This window comes from Zonotrichia leucophrys, unplaced genomic scaffold (genome assembly GCF_028769735.1).
Source record: "Zonotrichia leucophrys gambelii isolate GWCS_2022_RI unplaced genomic scaffold, RI_Zleu_2.0 Scaffold_250_76700, whole genome shotgun sequence".
Classification (NCBI taxonomy): Eukaryota; Metazoa; Chordata; class Aves; order Passeriformes; family Passerellidae; genus Zonotrichia; species Zonotrichia leucophrys.
The window spans coordinates 20,987-37,021 of record NW_026992455.1 but is presented as its reverse complement, the minus strand read 5'-3'; the positions used below and the strand labels follow the sequence as shown (position 1 = coordinate 37,021).

The following is a 16,035-nucleotide window of genomic DNA, read 5'->3' as shown; positions in this document are numbered from 1 at the left end:
ATTTTGGGAGATTCAAGGAATTTTGGGGATTTGGGAATTTGTGGAATTTTGGGAGATTTTGAGAATTTGGAAAATTTGGGGGAATTTGAGGGAATTTTGAAAGAATTTGGGGGAATTTGAGGGATTTTGGGAGTTTTTGGAGTAATTATGGAATTTTGGGGGGATTTGAGGGGATTTTGGGAGATTTTGGAGGGAATTTTGGGAGGAATTTTGGGGAGATTTTTGGAGAATTTAAAGGAATTTTGGGGGAATTTGGGGATTTTGAGAGGAATTTTGGGGAAATTTGAGGGGATTTAGGGGAGATTTCAAGGGAATTTTGGAGGAAATTTGGGGGGAATTTGAGGGATTTTGGGGATTTTGAGTAATTATGGAGCAATTTTGGGGGAATTTGAGGGGATTTTGGGGAGATTCTGAGGGAATTTTGGGGGGAATTTTGGGGAGTTTTTGGAGTAATTTAAAGCGAATTTTGGGGAGGAATTTGAGAGGATTTTGGGAGGAATTTGAGGGGATTTTGTGGAGATTTCAAGGAATTTTTGGAGGAAATTTAGGGAATTTGGGAATTTGAGGGATTTTGGGAGTTTTTGAAGTAATTTGAGCGAATTTTGGGGGGATTTTGAAGGAATTTAGAGGGAAATTTGGGGGGATTTTCAGGGAATTTTGGGGAGTTTTTGGAGTAATTTAAAGCGAATTTTGGGGGGGATTTGAGGGGATTTTGAAAGAATTTGGGGGGAATTTGAGGAGATTTATAGGGAATTTTGGGAGGGAATTTTAGGGGAATTTGAAGGGATTTTGGGAAGATTGAGGGAATTTTGGGGGGAATTTTGGGGAGTTTTTGGAGTAATTTAGAGCGAATTTTGGGGGAATTTGAGGGATTTTGGAGGAATTTTGGGGAGATTTCAAGGGAATTTTTGGGGAAATTTTAGGGAAATTTGGGGGGAATTTGAGGGAATTTTGAAGGAATTTTGGGGGAATTTGAGGGAATTTAGGGGGGAATTTGAGGAGATTTATAGGAATTTTGGGAGGGAATTTTAGGGGAATTTGAAGGGATTTTGGGGAGATTCTGAGGGAATTTTGGGGAGTTTTTGGAGTAATTTGGAGCAAATTTTGGGGGGAATTTGAGGGGATTTTGGGGAGATTTCAAGGGAATTTTTGGAGGAAATTTGGGGGGAATTTGAGGGAATTTTGGGGAGTTTTTGGAGTAATTTAAAGCGAATTTTGGGGGGAATTTGGGGGGATTTTGAGGGAATTTTGGGGAGATTTCAAGGGAATTTTTGGAGGAAATTTTAGGGAAATTTGGGGGGAATTTGAGGGAATTTTGGGGAGTTTTTGGAGTAATTTAAAGCGAATTTTGGGGGGGATTTGAGGGGATTTTGAGGAGATTTATAGGGAATTTTGGGAGGGAATTTTAGGGGAATTTGTGGTGATTTGGGGAGATTCTGAGGGGATTTTGGGGGAATTTTGGGGAGTTTTTGGAGTAATTTCAAGCGAATTTTGGGGGGAATTTGAGGGGATTTTGAAAGAATTTAGGGGGGAATTTGAGGAGATTTATAGGGAATTTTGGGAGGGAATTTTGGGGAATTTGAAGGGATTTTGGGGAGATTCTGAGGGAATTTTGGGGGGAATTTTGGGGAGTTTTTGGAGTAATTTAAAGCGAATTTTTGGGGGAATTTGAGGGAATTTTGTAGGAATTTTGGGGAGATTTCAAGGGAATTTTTGGAGGAAATTTTAGGGAAATTTGGGGGGAATTGGAGGGAATTTGAGGGGAAATTTTGGGGATTTTTTGGGCACAATTTGAGAGGATCCCCCCCAAAATCCCCCCAAAATTCGGCTTTTCCCGGGGTGGGGGAGGGGTGGGAAGGCCCCACCTGGCCCGCGGGGGGGGGGGGAGGGGCCGCTCATTAATTAATCATTAACGAGGCCTCCCTTAATGAAGCGGCGTCACGCGGATCCCCCCCACCCATCAGCGCCATGGAACCCTTCGGCCTCATCATCCTCATCCTCCTCCTGCTGCCCCCCGGTGAGGGGACCCCGCGTTTGGGGGGAAAATTCCCAATTTTGGGGAGTTTTGGAAAAATTCGGGGGGAAATTCCGGATTTTGGGGAATTTCGGGGGAGTTTTGGAAAAAATTTGGGGTTTTTGGGGGGGATTTTAGGGAAATTTGGAGCCATTTAAAGTAAAATTTGGGTGGTTTAGGGAAAAATTTGGAGGAAAATTTGATGGATTTTAGGGAAATTTCGAGAGGTTTTAAGGAAAGTTTTAGGGGGAAAATTTGGGAAAAATTTTGGAGGAAAATTTGGGGGATTTTAGGGGAAATTGGGAGAGGTTGGAAGGAAAATTTGGGTGGTTTAGGGGAAAATTTGGGAAAAATTTGGGGATTTTAGGGAAATTTCGAGAGGTTTTAAGGAAAGTTTGAGGGGGAAAATTTGGGAAAAATTTTGGAGGAAAATTTGGGGGATTTTAGGGAAATTTCGAGAGGTTTTCAGGAAAGTTTGAGGGATTTTTTAGGGAGAAAATTTGGGAAAAATTTGGAGGAAAATTTGATGGATTTTAGGGAAATTTGGAGAGGTTTTAAGGAAAATTTGGGTGGTTTAGGGGAAAAATTTGGAGGAAAATTTGGGGGATTTTAGGGAAATTTCGAGAGGTTTTAAGGAAAGTTTGAGGGATTTTTTAGGGGGAAAATTCAGGAAAAATTTGGAGGAAATTTTGAGGAAATTTGGGGGATTTTAGAGGAAAGTTTGGGGGGGTGAATGGAAAATTTGGGGGAAAATTTTGGGGATTTTGGGAGAAATTTGGGGGATTTGAAGATAAAATTTGGGGGATTTGGGGGCATTTTGGGGGGTTTAATGGAAAATTTGGGGGATTTTAAAATAAAATTTAATGGAAAATTTGGGGAAGATTGGGGGAATTTTGGGGGGGGTTTAATGGAAAATTTGGGGGATTTTTGGTGGAAATTTGGGGGATTTTTAAATAAAATTTGGGGGATTCGGGAAGGTTTGGGGAAGTTGGAAGGATTTGGGGCAAAATTGGGGGATTTGAAGGAAAATTTGGGAGATTTTGGGGGAAATTTTGAGGAATTTGGGGGAAATTTGGGTGAAATTTGGGGGGGTGTTTAAGGAAAATTTGGGAATAATTTTGGGGTGAAATTTGGGATTTTTGGGGTGAATTTTGGGGATATTTTGGGTGGAATTTGGGATTTTTTGGGGGGGGATTTTTGGGGAATTTTTTGAAAAATGTGGGGGAAATTTCTGAAATTTTTGAGAGGAATTCTGGAAAATTTGGGGCATTTTTGGGTGGGACTTTTGCGACTTTTTGGGTTGGAATTCAGGATTTTTGGGACGATTTTTTTTTGAAGTTATTGGGTGGGGTTTTGGTACATTTGGGGATTTTTTGGGGGTGAATTTTTTGGAAATTTGGGGGAATTTTTCTGGAATTTTTGGATGAAATTTGGGGAAATTTTTGGTGGAATTTTGGGAGAAAATGTTGGGGGATTTTCAAGGAAATTTTGGGAAATGCGGGGAAATTTTGCGGAATTTTTGGGTGAAATTTTGGAATTTTTGGGTGGAATTTCGGGAACTTTTTGTGGAATTCGGGGGTGGAATTCTCCGGGATTTTCGGGTGGAATTTTGGGAATATTTGGGGGAAATTTTGGTGGAATTTTTCCTGGAATTTTCGGATGAAATTTGGGGAAATTTTTGGTGGAATTTTGGGAGAAAATATTGGGGAATTTTCAATGGAAATGTGGGGAATTTTGTGGAATTTTTGGGTGGAATTTTGCGGAATTTTTTAGGGGTGGAATTTTTTTTTTTTTTTGATTTTTCGTTTTTTCATGAATTTTTGGGTGGAAATTTCTGGAACTTTCTGGGGTGGAATTCTCCTGGATTTTCGGGTGGAATTTTGGGAATATTTGGGGGGGGGAATTTTGGTGGAATTTTTCTGGAATTTTTGGTGGAATTTTGGGAGAAAATGTTGGGGAATTTTCAAGGAAATTTGGGGAAATTTTGAGGAATTTTTGGGTGAAATTTTGGAATTTTTGGGTGGAGTTTTGGGAATTTTTGTGGAATTCGGGGGTGGAATTCTCCGGGATTTTCGGGTGGAATTTTGGGAATTTTTGGGGGAATTTTTCTGGAATTTTTGGTGGAATTTTGGGAGAAAATGTTGGGGAATTTTCAAGGAAATTTTGAGGGATTTTTGGGTGGAAATTTTGGTATTTTTGGGTGGAATTTCGGGAACTTTTTGTGGAATTCAGGGGTGGAATTCTCCGGGATTTTCGGAGAATTTTGGGGAATATTTTGGGGGGGGGGGGGGATTTTGGTGGAATTTTTCTGGAATTTTTTGAGTGAAATTTTTGGGAATTTCGGGAAAATTCCCAATTTTTGGGGGGAATTTCGGGAATTTTCGGGAATTTCGGGAATTCTGACCCCCCTCTCCAGGCCACCCCCACCCCGGTCGGATTTTGGGGGGCTCCGAGTGCCCCCCCCAGGAGCACGCGGGGCTCGTGCGGCTTTTCCAGTTCGACCAGTTCGTGTGCGGGGGGGCCCTGCTGAGCCCCCGGTGGGTGCTGAGCGCGGCCCACTGCCAGGCCAGGTACGGACTGGTTATACTGGTTTATACTGGTTTATACTGGGAGGGCCCTGCTGAGCCCCCGGTGGGTGCTGAGTGCGGCCCACTGCCAGGCCAGGTATGGATATACTGGTTATACTGGTTTATACTGGTTTATACTGGGAGGGCCCTGCTGAGCCCCCGGTGGGTGCTGAGCGCGGCCCACTGCCAGGCCAGGTACGCACTGGGATGGACTGGGATATACTGGGAGGGGATTGGGATACACTGGGATGGACTGGGATATACTGGGAGGGACTGGGAGGGGATTGGGACATACTGGTTTATACTGGTTTATACTGGGAGGGCCCTGCTGAGCCCCCGGTGGGTGCTGAGTGCGGCCCACTGCCAGGCCAGGTACGGACTGGTTATACTGGTTTGTACTGGGATATACTGGTTTATACTGGTTTATACTGGTTTGTACTGGGAGGGCCCTGCTGAGCCCCCGGTGGGTGCTGAGCGCGGCCCACTGCCAGGCCATGTGTGAACTGGGATATACTGGTTTGTACTGGTTTGTACTGGGATATACTGGGAGGGGACTGGGAGGGACTGGGAGGGCCCTGCTGAGCCCCCGGTGGGTGCTGAGCGCCGCCCACTGCCAGGCCAGGTACGCACTGGGGTTACTGGTTTGTACTGGTTTATACTGGGAGGGCCCTGCTGAGCCCCCGGTGGGTGCTGAGTGCGGCCCACTGCCAGGCCAGGTGCAGACTGGGATATACTGGGATATACTGGTTTATACTGGGAGGGACTGGGGGGGCCCTGCTGAGCCCCCGGTGGGTGCTGAGCGCCGCCCACTGCCAGGCCAGGTACGGACTGGTTATACTGGGATATACTGGTTTGTACTGGGATATACTGGTTTATACTGGTTTGTACTGGGATATACTGGTTTATACTGGTTTGTACTGGGAGGGACTGGAGGGGATTGGGAGGGACTGGGAGGGCCCTGCTGAGCCCCCAGTGGGTGCTGAGCGCCGCCCACTGCCAGGCCAGGTACGGACTGGTTATACTGGTTTGTACTGGTTTATACTGGGATATACTGGGAGGGGACTGGGAGGGACTGGGAGGGGATTGGGATATACTGGTTTATACTGGGAGGGACTGGGAGGGCCCTGCTGAGCCCCCGGTGGGTGCTGAGCGCCGCCCACTGCCAGGCCAGGTATGGACTGGTGATACTGGGATATACTGGGAGGGACTGGGATATACTGGGATGTACTGGGTTATACTGGGAGAGGATTGGGAGGGACTGGGAGAGGATTGGGATATACTGGTTTATGCTGGGGTATACTGGGGGGGCCCTGCTGAGCCCCCGGTGGGTGCCAGGCCAGGTACGCACTGGGATGGACTGGTTTATACTGGGAGGGACTGGGATGGACTGGGGTGTACTGGGATGGACTGGGATGGACTGGGAGGGACTGGGAGGGCCCTGCTGAGCCCCCGGTGGGTGCTGAGCGCCGCCCACTGCCAGGCCAGGTACGGACTGGGATATACTGGTTTGTACTGGGAGGGACTGGGAGGGACTGGGAGGGGATTTGGGATTGCTGGTTTATACTGGGAGGGACTGGGAGGGGATTGAGGGAGAACTGGGAACAAACTGGGAGCACTGGGATGGACTGGTTTGAACTGGTTTGAACTGGTTTGAACTGGTTTGCACTGGGATCCCTCCCAGCCACCTGCAGGTGCGCTCAGGTGAGCTCAGGTGAGGGGAATAACTGGGATTTATGGGATTTATCTGGTTACCGGTTAAACTGGGGGTTACTGGTCAAACTGGGATGGACTGGGGGTTACTGGTTTGAACTGGGATTGCTCTCCTGCCCTTCCAGCCACCTGCAGGTGCGCTCAGGTGAGCTCAGGTGTGGGGAATAACTGGGAATAATTTGGAATAACTGGGATTTATGGGATTTATGTGGTTACTGCTCAAACTGGGATGGACTGGGATGAACTGGGGGTTACTGGTCTGAACTGGTTTGAACTGGTCTGAACTGGTTTGAACTGGTTTGCACTGGATCGCCCCCAGCCACCTGCAGGTGCGCTCAGGTGAGCTCAGGTGTGGGGAATAACTGGGAATAATTGGGAATAACTGGGAATAACTGGGAATAACTGGGAATAACTGGGATTTATGGGATTTATCTGGTTACTGGTCAAACTGGGATGGACTGGGATGAACTGGGGGTTACTGGGATGAACTGGGGGTTACTGGTGTGAACTGGTCTGAACTGGTTTGCACTGGGATCGCCCCCAGCCACCTGCAGGTGCGCGCAGGTGAGCACAGGTGTGGGGAATAACTGGGAATAACTGGGAATAACTGGGAATAACTGGGATTTATCTGGTTACCGGTTAAACTGGGGGTTACTGCTCAAACTGGGATGGACTGGGATGAACTGGGGGTTACTGGTTTGAACTGGTTTGCACTGGGACCGCCCCCAGCCACCTGCAGGTGCGCGCCGGCGAGCACAGGTGAGCTCAGGTGAGGGGAATAACTGGGAATAACTGGGATTTATGTGGTTACTGCTCAAACTGGGATGGACTGGGATGGACTGGGGGTTACTGGTTTGAACTGGTCTGAACTGGTTTGCACTGGGATCCCTCCCAGCCACATCCAGGTGAGCACAGGTGAGCTCAGGTGAGGGGAACAACTGGGAATAACTGGGAATAACTGGGAATAACTGGGATTTATGGGATTTATGTGGTTACTGCTCAAACTGGGATGGACTGGGATGAACTGGGGGTTACTGGTTTGAACTGGTTTGAACTGGTTTGCACTGGGATCGCTCCCAGCCACCTGCAGGTGCGCGCAGGTGAGCACAGGTGAGGGGAATAACTGGGAATAACTGGGAATAACTGGGAATAACAACTGGGAATAACTGGGATCTATGTGGTTACTGCTCAAACTGGGATGGACTGGGATGAACTGGGGGTTACTGGTTTGAACTGGTCTGAACTGGTTTGCACTGGGATCGCCCCCAGCCACCTGCAGGTGCGCGCCGGCGAGCACAGGTGAGGGGAATAACTGGGAATAACTGGGATTTATGGGATTTCTGAGTTTACTGGTCAAACTGGGATGAACTGGGGGTTACTGGTCTGAACTGGTCTGAACTGGTTTGCACTGGGATCGCCCCCAGCCACCTGCAGGTGCGCTCAGGTGAGCTCAGGTGTGGGGAATAACTGGGAATAACTGGGAATAACTGGGAATAACTGGGATTTATGGGATTTCTGAGCTTACTGCTCAAACTGGGATGGACTGGGATGAACTGGGGGTTACTGGTCTGAACTGGTCTGAACTGGTTTGAACTGGGATCCCTCCCAGCCACCTGCAGGTGCGCTCAGGTGAGCACAGGTGTGGGGAATAACTGGGAATAATTTGGAATAACTGGGATTTATGGGATTTATCTGGTTACTGGTTTGAACTGGTCTGAACTGGTCTGAACTGGTTTGCACTGGGATCGCTCCCAGCCACCTGCAGGTGAGCACAGGTGAGCTCAGGTGAGGGGAATAACTGGGAATAACTGGGAATAACTGGGATTTATCTGGTTACCGGTTAAACTGGGGGTTACTGGTTAAACTGGGATGAACTGGGGGTTACTGGTTTGAACTGGTCTGAACTGGTTTGCACTGGGATCGCCCCCAGCCACCTGCAGGTGCGCGCAGGTGCGCACAGGTGAGCTCAGGTGAGGGGAATAACTGGGAATAACTGGGATTTATGGGATTTATGTGGTTACTGGTCAAACTGGGATGAACTGGGGGTTACTGGTTTGAACTGGTTTGCACTGGGATCGCTCCCAGCCACATCCAGGTGAGCACAGGTGAGCTCAGGTGTGGGGAATAACTGGGAATAACTGGGAATAACTGGGATTTATGGGATCTATGTGGTTACTGGTCAAACTGGGATGGACTGGGATGAACTGGGGGTTACTGGTTTGAACTGGTTTGCACTGGGACCGCCCCCAGCCACCTGCAGGTGCGCGCAGGTGAGCACAGGTGAGCTCAGGTGTGGAGAATAACTGGGAATAACTGGGAATATCTGGGAATAACTGGGATTTATGGGATTTCTGAGTTTACTGCTCAAACTGGGATGGACTGGGGGTTACTGGGATGAACTGGGGCTTACTGGTTTGAACTGGTTTGCACTGGGATCCCTCCCAGCCACCTGCAGGTGAGCTCAGGTGAGCACAGGTGAGGGGAATAACTGGGAATAACTGGGAATATCTGGGAATAACTGGGATTTATGGGATCTATGTGGTTACTGGTCAAACTGGGATGGACTGGGATGAACTGGGGGTTACTGGTTTGAACTGGTCTGAACTGGTCTGAACTGGTTTGCACTGGGATGGCTCCCAGCCACCTGCAGGTGCGCGCCGGCGAGCACAGGTGAGCACAGGTGAGGGGAATAACTGGGAATAACTGGGAATAACTGGGATTTATGGGATTTCTGAGTTTACTGGTCAAACTGGGATGGACTGGGATGAACTGGGGGTTACTGGTCTGAACTGGTTTGCACTGGGATCGCCCCCAGCCACCTGCAGGTGCGCGCAGGTGAGCTCAGGTGAGGGGAATAACTGGGAATAACTGGGAATAACTGGGATTTATGGGGTTTCTGAGCTTACTGGTCAAACTGGGATGAACTGGGGGTTACTGGTCTGAACTGGTTTGCACTGGGACCGCCCCCAGCCACCTGCAGGTGCGCGCCGGCGAGCACAGCCTGGCCCAGCCCAGCGGCCACGTCCAATTCGCCGCCGCCGTGGAGCTCGTGGTGCACCCGGACTTCGGCAAGGCCGCGGCAAACCCCGCCAATTCCCGCGCTTCCGGGAAAACCGGGAATTTTTCCGGGAACCCCGGGGGTGTTTCCGGGAATCCCGGGAGCGCCGAGGAATTTTTTGGGAATTTTTTGCGGGAAGTTTCCGAGGATTCGGGCCGATCCCACGACCTGATGCTGCTGAGGGTGGAGCCGCCCTTCAGCTGCGGGCCCCGCGTGAGGCCCCTCCCCCTGGGCCAGGCCACGCCCACCCCCGGCTCCGCCTGCACCGTCATGGGCTGGGGCAGCACCAGCAGCCCCGAAGGTGCGCGCTGGTTTAAACTGGTTTGGACTGGGAGGGACTGGTTTGGACTGGGAGGGACTGGTTTGGACTGGTTTGGACTGGTTTGGACTGGTTTGGACTGGTTTGGACTGGTTTAAACTGGTTTGGACTGGTTTGGACTGGTTTGGAGTGGGAGGGATTGGTTTGGATTGGTTTGGACTGGTTTGGACTGGGAGGGATTGGGAGGGATTGGTTTGGACTGGTTTGGACTGGTTTGGACTGGGAGGGATTGGTTTAAACTGGTTTGGACTGGGAGGGACTGGTTTGGACTGGTTTGGATTGGTTTGGACTGGTTTGGACTGGTTTGGACTGGTTTATACTGGTTTGAGGGTTGGAGGGACTGGGAGGGTCCCAGGCATGTCCCTGTCCCAGTGCCACCTGTGCCAGCTGTCCCCAGGTGTCCCCAGGTGTCCCAGGTGGTCCCAGACTCAGGTTTCCCAGGTGTGTCCCAGTATCTCAGGTGTCCCAGGTGTTCCCAGGTTGTCCCAGGTGTGTCCCAGGTGTGTCCCAGGTGTGTCCCCAGGTATTCACCTGTCCAGTGTGTCCAACTGTCCCCAGGTGTGTCCCAGGTGTCCCAGTGTGTCCCAGGTTGTCCAGGTGTGTCCAGGTGTCCCCAGTATCCCCAGGTGTGTCCCCAGGTGTGTCCCAGTGTCCCAGGTGTGTTTGTGTCCCAGAGTCGTACCCGGACGTGCCCAGTGCCTCAATGTCACCGTGCTCGGGACATCACCTGTCCCAGGTGTGTCCCAGGTGTGTCCCAGGTGTGTCTCAGCTGTCCCAGGTTGTCCCCAGGTGTGTCCCAGGTATTCTCCCAGGTGTGTCCCAGGTGTGTCCATCTCGGGTGTCCCCAGGTGTCCCAGGTGTGTCCCGGGTGTGTCTCACCTGTCCCAGGTGTGTCCCAGGTGACCCTCACCTGTCTCAGGTGTGTCCCAGGTGTCCCAGGTGTGTCCCCAGGTGTTCCTCCAGGTGTGTCCCCAGGTGTGTCCCCAGGTGTGTCTCAGGTGTGTCCCGGGTGTGTCCATTGTGCCCCAGGTGTCCCCAGAGTCGTGTCCCAGGATGTCCCCTGCAGTGCGTCCAGTGTCACCGTCTCGGGGAATCACCGGTGTGCCCAGGTGTCCCCAGGTGTCCCAGGTATATCCCAGGTGTGTCCCCAGATGTATCCAGGTGTCCCCAGTATTCAGGTGTCCCCAGGTGTCCCCAGGTGTCCCAGGTGTCCCCAGGTGTGTCCCCAGGTGTGTCCCAGGTGTCCCCAGGTATCCCAGGTGTCCCAGGTGTGTCCCAGGTGTCCCCAGGTGTGTCCCAGGTGTGTCCCAGGTGTGTCATTGTCCCCATGTGTCCCCAGAGTCGTACCCGGACGTGCCCCAGTGCCTCAGCGTCACTGTGCTTGGGGACATCACCTGTCCCAGGTGTCCCCAGGTATCTCAGGTGTGTCCCCAGGTGTCCCCAGGTGTCCCCAGGTGTATCTCAGGTGTCCCCAGGTGTGTCGCAGGTGTCCCCAGGTATCCCAGGTGTGTCCCCAGGTGTGTCCCAGGTGTGTCCCCAGGTGTGTCTCACCTGTCCCAGGTGTCCCCAGGTATCTCAGGTGTGTCCCAGGTGTGTCCCAGGTGTGTCCAGGTGTGTCCCAGGTATCTCAGGTGTCCCCAGGTGTCCCCAGATGATGCCACCTGTCCCCAGGTGTGACCCCAGATGTATCTCAGGTGTCCCCAGGTGTGTCCCCAGGTGTGTCCCAGGTGTGTCTCACCTGTCCCAGGTGTGTCTGTGTCCCCAGAGTCGTACCCGGATGTCCCCCAGTGCCTCAATGTCACCGTGCTCGGGGACATCACCTGTCCCAGGTGTCCCCACGTGTCCCCAGGTGTGTCCCAGGTGTGTCCCCAGATGTATCTCAGGTGTCCCCAGGTGTGTCCCCAGGTGTGTCCCAGGTGTGTCCCAGGTGTGTCCCAGGTGTGTCATTGTCCCCATGTGTCCCCAGAGTCGTACCCGGATGTCCCCCAGTGCCTCAATGTCACCGTGCTCGGGGACAGCGCCTGCAGTGACGCCTACGGGGCGCAGGTGACACCGGACATGCTGTGCGCAGGCGTGCCCGAGGGCGGCAGGGACTCCTGCCAGGTGTGTCACCTGTGTGTCACCTGTGTGTGTCACATTGTCACCTGTGCGTGTGACCTGTGTGTCACATTGTCACCTGTGTGTCACCTGTGTGTCACCCGTGTGTCACCTGTGTCACCTGTGTCATATTGTCATCTGTGTGTCACCTGTGTGTCACCCATGTGTCACCTGTGTATCACCTGTGTGTGTCACCTGTGTGTGTGTCACCTGTGTGTCACTGTGTGTGTCACTCGTGTGTGTGTCACATTGTCACCTGTGTGTCACCTGTGTGTGTCACCTGTGTGTGTCACCTGTGTGTGTCACCTGTGTGTCACCTGTGTGTCACATTGTCACCTGTGTGTCACCTCTGTGTCACCTGTGTGTCACCTGTGTGTGTCACTGTGTGTCACCGTGCCATGTCACCTGTGGGGCACCTGTGCTACGGTCCATGTGTGCACCTGTGTATGTCACAGTGTACCCTGGTGTGTCACTTGTCACCTGTGTGTGTGTCACCTGTGTGTGTCACCTGTGTCACCTGTGTGTCACCTGTGTCACCTGTGTGTGTCACCTGTGTCACCTGTGTGTGTCACATTGTCACCTGTGTCACCTGTGTGTCACCTGTGTGTCACCCGTGTCACCTGTGTCACATTGTCACCTGTGTGTCACCTGTGTGCCACCTGTGTGTCACCTGTGTCACCTGTGTCATATTGTCACCTGTGTGTCACCTGTGTGTGTCACCTGTGTCACATTGTCACCTGTGTGTGTCATCTGTGTGTGTCACCCGTGTGTGTGTCACCTGTGTCATATTGTCACCTGTGTGTCACCTGTGTCACCTGTGTGTGTCACCTGTGTGTCACCTGTGTGTCACCTCTGTGTCACTGTGTCACCTGTGTGTCACCTGTGTCACCTGTGTCACCTGTGTGTGTCACATTGTCACCTGTGTGTCACCTGTGTCACCTGTGTGTCACTGTGTGTATCACATTGTCACCTGTGTCACTTGTGTCACCCTGTGTGTCACCTGTGCTGTGTGTGTCACCTGTGTGTCACGTGTGTGTGTCACCTGTGTGTCACGTGTCACCTGTGTCAATTGTCACCTGTGTGTCACCTGTGTGTCACCTGTCTGCACCGTGTGTCACATTGTCACCTGTGTGTCACCCGTGTGTCATCTCTGTGTCACTGTGTGTGTCACCTGTGTGTCACCTGTGTGTACTGTCACTTGTCACCTGTGTGTCACATTGTCACCTGTGTGTGTGTCACCTGTGGTCACTGTGTGTGTCACCTGTGTGTCACCTGTGTGTCACCTGTGTGTCACCTGTGTCACCTGTGTGTCACATTGTCACCTGTGTGTCACCTGTGTGTCACCTGTGTGTCACCTGTGTCACATTGTTCACCTTGTGTCACCTGCACCTGTGTGTCACCTGTGTCACCATGTCACCCTGTGTCACCTATTGTCACCTGTGTCACTTTGTCATCTGTTTCCCACCTGTGTTCACATTGTCACTTGTGTACTTGTGTCACTGTGTCAATTGTCACCTGTGTTCACCATGTGCCCCAATGTCCCCAATTCCATTGTCCCATCCAATTTCCCCACCATTTTTTCCCAATTTTCCCCATTTTCCCAATGTCCCCAATGCCCCAATGTCCTCAATTCCCAATTTTCCCATTTTCCCATTTTCCCATTTTTCCCAATTTTCCCATTTTCCCATTTTTCCCATTTTTCCCCATTTTTCCCAATTTCCCCTTTTTCCCCATTTTTCCCAATTTTCCCCATTTTCCCCCATTTTTTCCCAATGTCCCCAATCCCATTTTCCCATTTTTTCCCAATTTTCCCAATTTCCCCCATTTTTCCCAATTTTCCCCCATTTTTTCCCAATGTCCCCAATGTCCCCAATTCCATTTTTCCCATTTTCCCCAATTTTCCCATTTTCCCCATTTTTCCCCATTTTTCCATTTTCCTTTCCCAATTTCCCCCCATTTTTCCCCAATTTTTCCCCATGCCCCCAATCCCATTTTCCCCATTTTTCCCCAATTTCCCCATTTTTCCCATTTCCCCATTTCCCAATTTCCCCATTTTCCCAATTTTCCCCCATTTTTCCCAATTTTTCCCAATGTCCCCAATGTCCCCAATCCCATTTTTCCCATTTTCCCCATTTTCCCCATTTTCCCATTTCCCCAATTTTTCCCAATTTTCCCATTTTCCCAATGTCCCCAATCCAAATTTTCCCATTTTTCCTAATTTCCCCATTTTCCCAATTTTCCCATTTTTCCCATTTCCCATTTTTCCCAATTTCCCCATTTTTCCCAATTTCCCCAATTTCCCATTTTTCCCAATTTCCCCATTTCCCCATTTTTCCCATTTTCCCAATTTCCCATTTTCCCCAATTTCCCCATTTTCCCATTTTCCCCATTTTCCCCATTTTTCCCAATTTCCCCAATTTCCCCCAATTTTTCCCAATTTCCCCAATTTTCCCATTTTCCCCATTTTTCCAATTCCCCAATCCATTTTCCCATTTTCCCAATTTTCCCCATTTTTCCCAATTCCCATCCCAATTTTCCCATTTTTCCCCAATTTTCCCAATGCCCCCAATGTCCCCAATCCCAATTTTCCCAATTTTCCCCATTCTTTCCCAATTTCCCAATCCATTATTTCCCATTTCCCCAATTTTCCCCATTTCCCCAATTTTCCCATTTTTCCCATTTTTCCCAATTTTCCCCAATTTCCCATATTTTCCCATTTTCCCCCATTTTTTCCCAATGTCCCCAATTTAACCCCATTTTTTCCCATTTTCCCCATTTTTCCCATTTTCCCAATTCCCCAATGTCCCCAATGTCCCCAATCCCATTTTCCCATTTTTTCCCATTTTTCCCATTTTCCCCAATTTTCCCCATTTTCCCAATTTTCCCATTTTTTCCCCCCATTTTTCCCCAGGGTGACTCCGGGGGCCGCTGCTGTGCCGGGCCGCCTCCAGGCCGTGGTGTCCTGGGGGGTCACCCCTGTGTCCCCAATGTCCCCAATCCCATTTTCCCCATTTTTCCCATTTTCCCCATTTTCCCCAATTTCCCATTTTCCCCATTTTCCCATTTTCCCATTTTCCCCAATTTTTCCCCATTTTCCCCATTTTTTCCCCATTTTTTCCCAATTTTTCCCCCCATTTTTTCCCCCCATTTTTTCCCAATGTCCCCAATCCCAATTTTCCCATTTTTCCCATTTTCCCCAATTTCCCAATTTTCCCAATTTCCATTTTCCCCCATTTTTTTCCCAATTTTCCCCCAATTTTTTTCCCAATGTCCCCAATGTCCCCAATCCCATTTTCCCATTTTTCCCCAATTTCCCACATTTTTTCCCAATTTTCCCCCCATATTTTTCCCCATTTTTTCCCAATGTCCCAAATCCCATTTTTTCCCATTTTCCCCCATTTTTTCCCAATATCCCCAATCCCATTTTCTCCCATTTTTCCCCCATTTTTTCCCAATGTCTGCACTTCCATTTTCCCCAATTTCCCAATTTCCCCATTTTTCCCATTTTTTCCCAATGTCCCCAATGTCCCCAATGTCCCCAATTCCAATTTCCCCATTTTCCCATTTTTCCCAATTTCCCATTTTCCCCATTTTTCCCAGGGTGACTCCGGGGGGCCGCTGCTGTGCCGGGGCCGCCTCCAGGCCGTGGTGTCCTGGGGGGGTCACCCCTGAGTGTCCCCAATGTCCCCAATCCCATTTTCCCATTTTTCCCAATTTTCCCCCATTTTTTCCCAATGTCCCCAATTCCATTTTCCCTGTTTTTCCCCATTTTTCCCAATTTCCCCATTTTTTTCCCATTTTTCCCAATTTCCCATTTTCCCATTTCCCCATTTTTCCCAATTTTCCCATTTTTTCCCCCATTTTTCCCAGGGTGACTCCGGGGGGCCGCTGCTGTGCCGGGGCCGCCTCCAGGCCGTGGTGTCCTGGGGGGGTCACCCCTGAGTGTCCCCAATGTCCCCAATCCCATTTTCCCATTTTTCCCAATTTCCCCCATTTTTTCCCAATGCCCCCAATGTCCCCAATCCCATTTTTCCCATTTCCCCATTTTTCCCAATTTTCCCCATTTTTCCCAGGGTGACTCCGGGGGGCCGCTGCTGTGCCGGGGCCGCCTCCAGGCCGTGGTGTCCTGGGGGGGTCACCCCTGTGGTCAGCCCGGCCGGCCGGGGGTCTACGCCCGCGTCCAGCCCGCCCTGGCCTGGATCCGAGAGGTCACCGGGCTGACCTCTGACCCCGAGTGTGACCCCGAGTGACCCCGAGTGACCGCTGACCC

General features: G+C 50.5%; 1 protein-coding gene across 1 annotated transcript; it reads left to right on the top strand.

The window, feature by feature from the left end:
• The first annotated feature begins 1,968 nt into the window (after positions 1–1,968).
• LOC135441346 (trypsin-like) lies at positions 1,969–16,035 on the top strand. Its single transcript, XM_064700892.1, has 5 exons — positions 1,969–2,017; positions 4,431–4,584; positions 9,262–9,650; positions 11,635–11,771; positions 15,839–16,035. The coding sequence occupies exons 1-5, from the start codon at positions 1,969–1,971 to the stop codon at positions 16,013–16,015; spliced, it is 906 nt and encodes a 301-aa protein (XP_064556962.1). The 3' UTR covers positions 16,016–16,035.